The sequence below is a fragment of the Lepidochelys kempii genome, chromosome 12 (assembly GCF_965140285.1).
Source record: "Lepidochelys kempii isolate rLepKem1 chromosome 12, rLepKem1.hap1, whole genome shotgun sequence".
NCBI classification, from domain to species: domain Eukaryota; kingdom Metazoa; phylum Chordata; order Testudines; family Cheloniidae; genus Lepidochelys; species Lepidochelys kempii.
This window is the reverse complement of record NC_136391.1, coordinates 40,510,152-40,523,017: the sequence shown is the minus strand read 5'-3', so window position 1 is coordinate 40,523,017 and position 12,866 is coordinate 40,510,152. Positions and strand designations below refer to the sequence as shown.

Genomic DNA, 12,866 nt, shown 5'->3' with positions numbered 1-12,866 from the left:
AACAAACATAAAAACAAAAACCACTGACTGCACCCTCCTTGCATCAGCCTCTGTCACACTCGCTTTCAGTCTGGGTCCCAGTGGGTGGGAAACGTACAGCTCCAGGAAATCTAGATCAGCAGCCTTGAATCTATACTAATCCTCCCAGCATGATGTCACCTGGCTATTAACATGCTTTGGCCTCAGCATGCAAGCATCAGTCACAATGAGCAGTCTATAAAAGTAACACCTAAGAGTCCGTGACTGTGAATTAAAGCTAGTGCTGGGAATCCAGCTTGAAAAACCTTGTTTGCAGCACTCGTGAGACAAACCATTTCAAGGAAATGGTGAAGAGGATTTGGTTGATTTAACAAGTCCCCTGCTTCCTCCACCACTACTGTAACCAAGTACCTCAGCCTTACACATATAGCTTCACTGAAATACAGCCACTGTGCAGGGTGCAGAGCAGCTGTCAGGCCAGCAACTGGCTCACAACACAAGAGCTGGGAAGAGGGAGATTTTGGCCAAGGACTCAGGGCAAATAACTGCTTCTGAAAAGTGTTCATGTGCCAGCAATGCCCCTCTGCCATGTACATTGCCCAAAGCAGACAGTCTCTACGCAAAAGAATCAATGGACACAAAGCTGACATCAGGAATCATAACATTCAAAAACCGGTAGGAGAACACTTCAACCTCTCTGGCCACTCAGTAAAAGATTTAAGGATGGCAATTTTGCAACAGAAAAGCTTCAAAAACAGACTCCAACAAGAAACTGTTGAGCTTGAATTAATATGCAAACTAGACACCATTAAGTTGGGTTTGAATAGAGACTGGGAGCGTCTGGGTCATTACACATATTGAATCTATTTCCCCATGTTAAGTATCCTCACACCTTCTTGTCAACTGTCTAAATGGGCCACCTTGATTATCACTACAAAAGTTTTTTTCTCCTGCTGATAATAGCTTATCTTAATTAATTAGCCTCTTACAGTTTGTATGGCAACTTCCACCTTCTCTGTATGTATATCTTCTTACTATATGTTCCATTCTATGCATCCGATGAAGTGGGCTGTAGCCCACAAAAGCTTATGCTCTAATAAATTTGTTAGTCTCGAAGGTGCCACAAGTACTCTTGTTCTTTTTGCAGATACAGACTAACATGGCTGCTACTCTGAAACCTGTCGTAATGCAGACAGGATCTTGGCCTTAAAGGTCTCATCTATTCAGACATTGCAGAAGATTCGGGGGGATTGTGCTTCCTTGTCTGCTGTTTAGTTGTTTGTGCTCAGAAAATTCACTATTCAAACTGCTTATCTGTTCTGAGAAAGAGTTAAATTTATGAATATTGCCAGGCAATTTGAACAACTTGTAAATACAATACCACGCATCCTTGATCAGTGCTCTATTCTTCCCTTGCTGCATGACCAAAACTTGAAGAACATTGTCACAGATCTGATGGAGAGCAAGGTCGCCTGTATGCATGAGGAACACCACAATCATTCTCTGAATTGCACAGTGAAATTAACAAGACACAAACTTACATTCACTCAGTTTAGCTGGGCTTAACCACTCCTTCACTATCTCCTTCGAAGGATTTGCCTCACCCCCCTCCAGCTTTTTGGGGGGTTCCATGGGGCTCTGTCCTTGGTCCCCCTCTCCTTCTTCCTCTATACCTTATCTCTGGGTAATCTCAGGCACAAACACAAATATAAGCTATTCTATGACTCACAGATTTACCTCTACTCCAAACTATCTTGGCCTGTCTCTGACACCTACTTATCAATGTCTAGTGTCAGCTCAAGATCAACATAGCTAAAACGGAGCTCCTAATCCACCTTGCCCCCCAGCCCCCTTTCCTCAATCACTATGGACAATACACCATCCTGCCTGTCACTCGGGAGCATACCCTGGGTATCCAACTCAGATCCCTTAGGTCCTCACATCCAAATTATGTCTAAATCTTGCAGATGCTCTCTGCATACAATCTCTGAGATACAGCCTGTCCTATAGAAACACAGCATCAGAAATGTAGGGCCCGAAGGGACCTAAGAGGTCATCTAAATCCTGGTCTCTGCACTGAGGAAGGACCAAGTAAACCCAGATCATCCCTGACAGGAGTTTGTGCTGTTAAAAACTTCCAACGATGGGGATTCCACAACCTCCCTTGGAAGCCTGTTCCAGAGCTTAACTACTCTAAGAGCTAGAAAGATTTTCCTAATATCTAACCTAAATCTCCTTTGCTGCAGATTAAAGCCATTACTTCTTGTCCTATCTTCAGGAGCGAACAACCGATTATTGTCCTCTAACATATTTGAAGACTTATTTAGGTCCCTTCCTCAGTCTTCTTTTCTCAAAATTAAACATGCCTAGACTCTCTCCAATCTAACCACATCTTTCCTAAAGTATGACGTCCAGAATTGGACACTCCAGTTGAGGCCTCACCTGTGTCAAATAGAGCAGGACAATTACTTCCTGTGTCTTACATATGACACTTCCTTCAATACATCCCCGAATTATATTAGCCTTTTTTAGATCTGCATTGCACTGTTGACTAATAGTCAATTTGTGAGCCACTAAAATCCCGATTCTTTTCAGCAGTACTAACACCTAGCTAGTTATTCCCCATTTCGTAGTTGTGCTTTTGATTTTTCCTTCCTAAGAGTACTACTTTGCACTCTCATGTAAAACTCTCATCCAGGTTCACATCTCTGTTACTGAAACATCCTTCTCTCTGGCCTTACAAATGCAATCTTATCCCACTTGTATCCATTCAGAACACTGCTGCCAAATTCAGTCTCCTAGCCTCTCACTTTGACCACATCACCACCCCCACCCCCTTTTGCATCCCTCCACTGGCTCCCCCTTCTCTTTGCATTAAACGTAAGCTACCGGTCTTCACTTTCAACACCCTTCATGGCCCACCCCACCTGACCAGTCATCTCTTATTCACTATTAAGATGTCGACTCAAGCATCCAATTGGTCCATATCATTCTCCATCCCCCACTTGATACATTTTAAAACAAACACCTTTGTGCTTTCGCTGATGCTGTCCCTCATGCTTGGGAGGAGCTCCCTGAAAACATCTGCAAAACTAACTCATCCTCCTTCAAACTCTCCTTTTCCAGGATGCCTCCAAAAAATTTGACATTGGTTAGGATGCTGGTGTGCTGAGACCATGGCATATCATGCTGACTTACTGTCTTACTGTTTCCTTGTACTACCCCATCACTCTGTCTCCATCTGCTGTTTCTTGTCTTATACTCAGATTGCAAACTCGTGGGGGGTCAGGGACCATCCTTTTGTTCTCTGTTTGTACAGTGCCTAGCATACTGAGGTCATGGTCGATGACTAGGACTCCTAGGCACTACAGTAATATAAATAAATAAATAAATAAATAAATATTTCTTTTCAGAAGGCAGCCTGTGGCAATAGAGTGAAGAGAATCCATTTGTGCGTTAGTAAAGACTTTCTATAAAGCACATATTTCATATTCTGACACCTGTAACCCCTAATTTCGGAATTGGCAACTCACCAGGGTCTCCAGGACTACAGCTGCTTTCTATAAACTGGAGGAGACCGCAGACATTTTCATCTTTAAAAGAGGGGGGACTACACTTCCCAGAATGTGAAACTTCATTTTGGTCCAATGGCCCTCTACTTGAATCATGATGCAGTAGCTCGTGCTGCGACGTAGTGTCCTTCCAGGCCACCCTGCTGCATTAAAATGAGCGTGGCCATGGACAGTAGTTGGCCTGGGAGCCACTCCTGGCCTTTGCCCACCAAGAAACCTATTGTGCATTATACAGCTGAGGTGGTAATGCCAAGCCCAAGTAAGCTTACATCTTTGGTCAAGTTTCAGAGTAACAGCCGTGTTAGTCTGTATTCGCAAAAAGAAAAGGAGGACTTGTGGCACCTTAGAGACTAACCAATTTATTAGAGCATAAGCTTTCGTGAGCTATTGGTTAGTCTCTAAGGTGCCACAAGTCCTCCTTATCTTTGGTCAAGTTTTCCAAAGCTGAGGTATGCACAAAGCGTCAGGGACTGCGAGCATGGATTCAGAGTGGCTTTGGAACCCTGGCCCATGGCGCCTCCAGCACACTGTGCACTGGCTTCAAGGCCGTTCGTGGGCACAAGGCACTCAGCTGTCTGACTACTCAAGGCAAACTCATAGCTCATTCTCCCCTCCCCCGGCAGGGCTATCACAGAACCCATTCTGAAACAGTGGCACCCTGTAGACCCCTGCACAGTAGAACAGTCCATGTCCCTCCTCACCTCATACTACGCTCTAGCTTAAATTCCTCTCCTCTCAGGAGGGAGGGTACAAATCCATAACCACTGACAATCTTGTGAGAGACACAGGGGGATCACAGGTGCATTCTGATGAGCAGGCAGCTAGTGCAACTTCTCTTGCCAGCAGCTAAGGCTTATATCAAAGCACCCTCCTAAGGGGCAGCCTTACTGAGGAACAGGAACTTGGTGGGGCACAAATTGCAGAAGCTGCTCTACTCTCAGTCCAGCAGTGAATCGAATTCCAATCTCCTTCCTGACTGACTACACCCCAGGAAGCAGCCTGGAGTTCAGATCCCAGAAGGGCCTGCAGGAGAAGCATTTCTCACACCTCACCGCTGCACTGAATTTCTTGCATGGAGACAATTTGGGGAGGCAGCAAATTCCATGACAGTAAACAGGGGGAAAAAAGGGATCTCTCCCACCAAATGTATCCTAGAATCTGAACTATTCCCTGCTGGGCAGAGCCCTGACACATCTATTCCTTGTCCTGCTCTACAGTAATAAGACTCAGCTACAGAAGTAATGCAAGCTGGGTTAGTGCTGTAGGGGCTGACAGACCCCAGTTACAAACAAGAGCAGTCAAATGTGTGTTTTCCTTCATCCCATCAAGTCTCTTTGTAAATGCCCAAAATAAGCAGGGCCGACACCAGGTGGGGTCTAGCCAGAAAGACATTCAGAGGCCGGGCAGTGGCACCCAGGGCTGGCTTGCAAACCATAAGGCTGTCTCCCCTGATTTGGATGTGGATTTCCTAGCGAAGCCGGGAAGGTGGAGATTAAGTTAGAGGACAGCAGAGGAAATTTACTACATTGCTTACGTCCCTCTGGGACAACTAAATTTTAAATCCCATCAGGCTTTAAAATTACCTGTCTTGGACAGGTTGTAACAAATACTAAAGAATATTTAACGGCTGGCTAACCCCAAATGTTACCCACGAAACATAGTTCTGCCCTTAATGCAGACTAGCTTTACTTCACTTCTTCTGGGCTGTAAATTATCTCCATACAGTCACTAGTGGGAAGACATATTTCTGAGCTGAAACAATTATATAGTACATTAAAGAGCATCTTTGGGCTTCCTGGCCTCCTCCAGCCACAGTCTTTGATGCACATGTTGCCTTGGTTCTATTAGCAGGCTGCAAGATGATGCCAAAGTTATCTCCAGTGCACACACTGCCTCAGGACACCACAGCAAGCTCTTATCCGTCTCATAAGCCTTTAAAGTTACCACTAAACAAACCTACTCACCTGAGGATTTTAATTTTAGTCCTACCGCTGTTAGTAGCCAGAGATTATATCCTTTTTCCAATTCTATATGAAACTCTCATGAGGGCTGGCCCAATGATCCAGTGGCAGTGCAGAAATCAAGACCAAAGTCTGTCTCCTAGAAGTCTCCGATTACTCTCTAGCAACTACAGGCCCTGAAAAGACTCATGTCCAGTCTTCCAAAGACAGAGGAACGGTTGCTACAATGTGGGGCCTTTCAGTATACTGAGGAAAAATGGAGTGTGGTGAGGGGGAGCGAGGTGAAAATTGAGGTCCCAGAGGACTCTCACAGAGTTTCTTGTGGGGATGGCTGGGTAGGCTGCGGGGAGAAAGAGGGAAAACAGGAACAAAGTGTAAAGCACTTGGCTTTGAGAAACTCTCTGCTGAAGAGATGCAGCTGCTTCTGCTCGCCCTACGACACACGCTCAATACAGCAGCTGAGCAACAGAAAAGTACTCTTCTGGATACATCTACACTGCAACTACCCCCCACCCCCAGCTGGCCTGTGCCAACTGACTTGCGTTTGTGGGGTTCAGGCTAAGGGGCTTTTCAAATTGCAGTGTAGGAATTTGGGCTCAGGCTGCGCTCTGACCTTGCGGGGTCTTAAAGCATGGGCTCAGCCCGAGAGTCTACACACAATTAAACCACCCGCAGCCCGAGTCAGCTGGCATGGGCCAGCCAATGGTTTTTACTTGCTGTGTAGAGGTACCCTCTGGGTGAGGGATATATCTGCTATGTCAGAACAAGGCCCAGTGAGGCCACATTGACACCTGAGAACTCTGAAAAAGAGTCCAACTTTTAATGGCAGAGTCCCTCTCCCTACAGGTGTTCAAGAGCCACAGATTTCACCCGTCACGTGCAGTGGGATCTAGAGGAGACACTATCTGAGTTGGAGGCTTAGAGGGTTGCAGGACAGGGAGCATTGTGTGAGCTGCAGCTTGATGCAGTAGGAGACACTGGCAAGGGGAGGGGGATAATGGAGTTCAAGTCAATAGGGAAAAAGAGAAAATACTTAAACATGAGGAGAATGGTAAAGCAACATGACCGATAAGGGTGAAAAAGCATGTTTGAGAAGCTGAATCTTTATGGAGGCAGAAAAGGCCTCATCCCTGGCTGAGAGAAAGTAATACTAACCATCCATTTCTACCAGCAGCTGGTTTAAGGTCTGCTCCTCCTCAGTGTTGGAAAAGCCGGACATGTTGGTTGAGCGTTTCTTACCCACAGCATCTATTTCATCAATATACACAATACACGGGGCACGAGCCCTGGCTTCTTTGAAGAGGCTCCTTACACGAGCAGCTCCAAGACCTAGAGAAGGGCAAAGGGTAAGATGAAGAGAGAGTTGCAGGAATCAATCCTTACTTGCTATGCATTTTAATTATCTGTAGTACAGTTGTACCCAGAGGCCCCAACCGAGATAGTGCCCAGGCCCTGTACACACACAGGAAGTGACAGTCCCTGCCCTGAGAAGCTTACAGTCTAAAAAGGCAAGGCACACAAAGGCTGGGAGGGAAAAGTGGTACAGAGAAACACTTGTCCTAGGTCCCCTCATGGGTTAGGCACTAGAGCCCAGGTACCCTGAGTCCCTATCCACTGGATCACACGGCCTCTTAAGCTGAACTCAGTATGTTAGTCTGTCTGCACAACTGCTCTAGGAAAGCTCCGCACCCAACTGCAAACAAGCACACCTGCTCCTTTCACAGGGTTAGGGGTTTAAATGCTTAGCTACATTAGCAAACTGCATGCAGCCCCTGTGCTGTGCTTTACGGACTGGGTGCAGCTATATGTCGTTCCAGCTTTCTCCATTGGAAAGAGCGTTATACTCATGCACTGGGAATCCAGGGGATACATACGAAGAGGGCAGCCTCAACGGGAGTGATTTAGGTTTTTGAACGACGAGACAAGAGAACATATGTAAAGGCAGGGAAGTCAGTGAACGGATGGTTATAGAGTAAGGGCTCTACCCCAAAGAGCATGTGCGGTGTGTGGGTATTATTAGAAACAAACAAAGATGCATGGGAGTTCCCACACCACATCCTAGGTAGTAAGGAACGTTCCCGAAGGGTCTGAGGAAACCAGACTCTCTCGGATGAAGGCTTGCTGTAGACAACACGACGAAGAACTCTCTTCTAAACAGATGAACAGGTGAGAGGGAAGGAGTTTACATTCCCGTAGCTGCACTAATGGCACTGTCTATTGATGACAAAGTGTTTTATACCCTCTGCAGAAACACTCAGTCCTGCTCAAACACTCCCCATGCAAAGACAACTAGGAGTTCAGGTTCTTGTCACAGACATGGATAACGCTTACTCTAGATGGCAGCAACTTTGTGTGCTCCCACCACAGATTGCTTTACATCTTCTCTTTTCTTCCTAACAGAAGGTCAGAGGACTTACCTCCTATTACCTCCACAAACTCAGAGCCAGCCATTGCCAGGAACGGCACTTGTGCCTCTGTAGCCACTGCCTTTGCCAACAAGGTCTTTCCACAGCCTGGTGGTCCAAGTAACAAGGCACCTTTGGGCACTTTGGCCCCAAGCTGGAGGTAGCGCTCTGGGCTCTAGAATTACAACACAATTCCATCAGGTATCTGGCCTCATGAGCAGTGTTTCCAGAAGAAAAGACTTGTGCAGAGGTTCACTGGATGCTTTTCCCAACATATGTAACAGTAGCAGCAGCTGCCGGCTCGGGACTCATGTGAACAGCAGTCTGTCCTTTCTCCCTCAGGAACCAGACAATACAGAGTCTGGCTTTTGCCGTCACTGACCAAAGCCTTGGAAGACCGTCAGCTTGTTAAAACGGAGGCTGCTCAATATCCCCACAGGACAAAGAAGAAGAATGAGCCCTACGCCCCAGGCTGCCAGACTATTCCAGGGTACCACTGGTAAATGCAACAGCACTCTTATTTTGTTTCTCTCTTTTCGGGTGGAGGAAAGGCAGAGGAGGGGATTACAGGACACTTGAAGCACGGCAGGCACCAGGCATCTTATTCACAAAGGACAGGAGCCACAAGCCAACCTGATCTTGAGTCAAACACTCTCTTTCAGCAGAGAGAATCTCCACAACCTCCTCTTGTCTCTAGTGCATGCACCAGATTTATGCAGATAAGAAAGCTAGTAACAGCTGGAATCACATTGCATTCACATGGGCTGTCTGGCAGATTTGCTCCCTCCACTTCCACCTCTGTTTGTACCAAGCATATTTGAGGCTCTTACCTTCAGATAATCCACAAATTCCTTGACCTCCATTTTGGCCTCGTGCATTCCTGCTACGTCCTTGAAGCTGATCCCTTTCCCAGACTTCCCATCCACAATGGTAAAACGAGCCATTTTCAGCTGGTTCTGTGGAGGACAGCACACTCTGAATTCTAAGGGCACAGTACTGATGAGGGAGATGGGGGGGGGGAGGCCCCCACACTGGATAGGCTGTGCAAGATCAGGCAGTGGAATACACTTTTTTTTTTTTTAATGGGAGGAGGCATAATATATGAATGTGATCTTCCCATATGAAGTGCATTACAATGCCCACTGTCTCTCTTGTTGTTGTAACAGAGCAGAATGATTCTAGGCCCCATGTTCAGTAATGTACTTTCATGAAAAGGTTTCCTCCTGTGGATGCTGGGGGGTACTGTGACTCAACAACTTAATTAACCAATGTTTTATTAGTAACAGGCATAGAGGAAACCTGCAGCAATTCCCCCCATACATCAACTGAGGGCATTTAATTCAAAATCTGTGCACATTACCCAAATCTCTACGGTTTGTCAAGAATCCCTGCTCTCCAATTCTCATTGACCCTAGTCCTTAGTATAGCTGAGCTGGTTACTATTGGTACAGTTTGAAGAAATAATGAGAATTGATGGTTATTTATCATCCACATTGTTATAAACACACAAACCCCACCATTACCGGGTGCTGCTGCAACAGTTACTGTTCCAAGACAGTCCAGGAATGGAACTATAGGCTCTCAAGTAGACCAGGGCCCACATTTTAGCCTCCTGGTGCGTGTTAAGCCACAGTGACAGTCAAAACAACAATTTAGTTAAATACCCTCCTTGTAACTGCTTATTATGCTCTGCTGAAAACAGCCACTAAGACTTTATTTATTTATTTTTAAGAGGAAAAAAAGTTTAAAGCAGTTCAGGCCCTCAGACCTGCCGGCTTCTTCAAGTGAAAAAAGAGTTAAACACGGTGGAGCTAATTATGCTCACTTCCACAAAGACAGGATCTAGCCCTTAAAGCCCCCCTAACACTCAAAGCTTTCTAAAGCACTTTGTTCCATTCAAGCAGTTACACTTCACTCCATAAAAAAAGTCACCCAGAGCAAGATGAAGGTTGCACAGGAAGGGGCTGCTGGGAACCACCTTAATGGGCGATTTAGGGTCTCCACTCTTTTCATCCAGAAGCCCCCTCAGTTACTGCTCCTGCATGTGAGCAGACTTATGCAAGTTGCCTCAGCTGATTGAGAGGCAGGGATTTGATTGATGTTGCAAGCGGGGTATGGGCGGGGAGACGCCAGCCCATAATGAAATCCAGAATTTGAGCAGATTTTAAAAATCAAGAAGTTATTTTGCAAAACCCAGAGATTCCTACTCCTGGCTGTATGGGAGGCTTGTTGGCAGGACAAAACGAAATACACCATTTGCAGCTGCAACTCATTAGTGAGTTTTGAGAATAGCATAGTAAACGGCACTGGAAATTCACTGAGCTCAGCCCTTCCTGCAGTCAGGGAAAGAGGGCCTCAAGTGAAACCAGTTACTGTACAATCTAGTCAGCTGATCAGGAAAAGATGCAAGATATGACAGGACCGCACAGTCCCTGGCATCAGCTAATTCTTGTCCTCTGTTGACTTTATCGGGGAAAGAGCAGGAAATTGCGCCAGCACAAAATGAGACTAACCAAGAGCTTTAAAACAACTATTATACAGGACCTAAACTACTTACAAAAGCGCTGAATCCTCCTTCCCTTCCTGCCATCCCAGCAAGGCGGAAGATGTACCACAATATGGCTACACCAACAGCTGCCATTCCCAGGGCATAAAGGGCACTGAAAAGAGGACAGCTAGTTAAGTACAAATTTAAGCATCTAGCCATGAGATAGTTATTAAATTAGTAAACATTACCCAACTGTTATCTGTTTTCAGGATGTTAAAGGTCCTGGCAGTTAGGCTAGCAGTGCAGCTATAGGGTGAGGAGTGACTGAGGATGTTGTACATTTTGTAGTGATAATCAAGGTGGGCCATTTCCAGCAGTTAACAGAAATGTCCGAGGAGCGGGGGGAATAAACATGGGGAAATAGTTTTACTTTGTGTAATGACACATCCATTCCCAGTCTCTATTCAAGCCCAAGTTAACTGTATCCAGTTTGAAAATTAATTCCAATTCAGCAGTCTCTCGTTGGAGTCTGTTTTTGAAATCTTTTTGTTTTAATATTGCAACCTTTAGGTCTGAGATCGCGGGACCAGAGAGATTGAAGTGTTCTCCGACTGGCTTACGAATGTTATAATCTTGGCGTCTGGCTTTCCATCTCTTCCAGAGTTATATCTGCTCGTAACAACAAATGGGCTAGATCGTCACAGATTCTGAGCTGATCCAGCATAGCCAATCTGATGGCGAACAGGCAAAGGTGGCAGCCAAGGGCCAATTTGGCTCCCAGTGTAAATCAGAGTCACCTCAGGGCTGCTCTAATCTATGCTGGCTGGCAATGGTCCCCAGGGGACATTACAGAGCCAAGGATTGCTGACACGCAAGGCACTCTGGTCAAATCTCTTACATGCCCACTATGCCGGAAGCAGATAGAACAGCAACCAGCATTGCCAGGGGAATTTGCAGATGCACCCTTAGGACAGCTGCCCGGCCTCTTTGTGCTGCTGATCCGCATGGCGGGCCCAAACACTACAGCTCCAATGCAGCTCCAGGCACACAAACTAGAGTTTACTCTGCCTCCTACATCAGCAACAAGATTCTCCATTAAGTTCCAACTACGGAATCTTTTTGGCAGTAAGAGGAAGGATGGTCCAGTAATTTGGGACTTATGAGACCCCAGTTCAAGTCCCTGCTCTGCTAGAGACTTCCTGTGTGACCTTGGGCAAGTTACTTAACCTCTCTGTGCCTCAGTTCCCCCATCTGTAACATGGGAGTAATAGCCCTGCCCTACCTCTCAAGAGGATAAATACATTATGATTGTATGGCCGTCAGGTAGTATGGTAATGGGGGGGCCACAGAAGTATCATACATGGAGAAATAAGAGGCAGAAAGAATGCAGCTGGGTTGATAGACCTTAATCTGCAGTGCTGGCAGTTAAGAAGTCAAATTTGACTTGTCAACTGAGCAAACAAGGGGTTGATCCTGCAAGGTACCAAATGCTCTGTTCTCTGAAAGAAGCAAATTTGAGTTGCCAGCGCACAGCACTTTACCAGATCAGGCTCTAGGTCTTGAAGCCACTGAGAATACGGAACCCCACAAGATCACCTTTAGAAAGTCTATTTTCAGAGCAGAACAGTTTTGAAAGGTAAAGAACAGCTAGAAGTTCAGACTCCAGGGGGCTAGTATACAAAAATTGTAAATCTACAAATGTGAGGTAGAGATCTCAGGCCTTATGATCAAAAACTAAAACCAAATTGCTGAATCTTGAAACATTTATTCAAGCAAATTGCCAGCTCTAGGACTTGGCAGCACAACACAAGACCACACCCAGGTTTCTCTTTTATATGAAGCATTTTCTAATACCTTCATAAAAAGTATGTTTGGCATCCAGGGTGAAAGTTCCAGGAGAGGAAGTTACACATCATAGCCAACCATGATTGCTAAGGGAAAGATATGTCTGGTCTGCTGCGCTTCACAAACCGCTGAGAACAGAACCCTTGCACACCCATTTAATGCTGCCACCATGATACTAGTTGCAAGTATGTGGCTAGGGAATGCTGAAAGACAGCTCTGGCTCCTCTGAACCAGCAAGGTAGCTTGAAACACCATGCCTTCTTTTTGGAGAGGGGACCTCTTGGGTTGGCAGATACAGGATTGCAACACTACACATCTTTGTTGGTGGATTAGAAAGAATACACAATTAAGAATACTCCCTATGGTGGAGTCTCCACACATACTCTTACGGAAATCTTCCCTGTACAACACCATATCTCCTCTCAGGGACAGAGGTGCTTCTGGACTCATTCAAATCCCCAGTGAGTGGGCTTTATAAATCTGTTTTTCATTCTGGATTCCATAAATCTCGGTTTGCAAGAGCTGCCAGTTGTAACAGAAGGACAAATAAACCACAGCAGCAGAAAACAGACCACAAAATGTTGGTGCTAGTGTTTGAAAACACAAAATAAATTCC

General features: G+C 45.8%; 1 protein-coding gene across 8 annotated transcripts in view; it reads right to left on the bottom strand.

The window, feature by feature from the left end:
- The window catches only part of SPG7 (SPG7 matrix AAA peptidase subunit, paraplegin), a 51,210-nt gene that overhangs the window by 20,538 nt on the left and 17,806 nt on the right, over positions 1-12,866 (bottom strand). For all 8 annotated transcript variants that reach the window (XR_012154551.1, XR_012154553.1, XR_012154552.1 and 5 more), the window contains 4 exons: positions 10,475-10,577; positions 8,748-8,873; positions 7,930-8,092; positions 6,668-6,841 (listed from right to left, as the gene is read on the bottom strand). Coding sequence is in view for 5 of the 8 variants with exons in the window: in XM_073308263.1 (XP_073164364.1) it covers positions 6,668-6,841; positions 7,930-8,092; positions 8,748-8,873; positions 10,475-10,577 (566 nt within the window). In the remaining 3 variants the exon portion in view is untranslated. The remainder of the gene's footprint in view (positions 1-6,667; positions 6,842-7,929; positions 8,093-8,747; positions 8,874-10,474; positions 10,578-12,866) is intronic.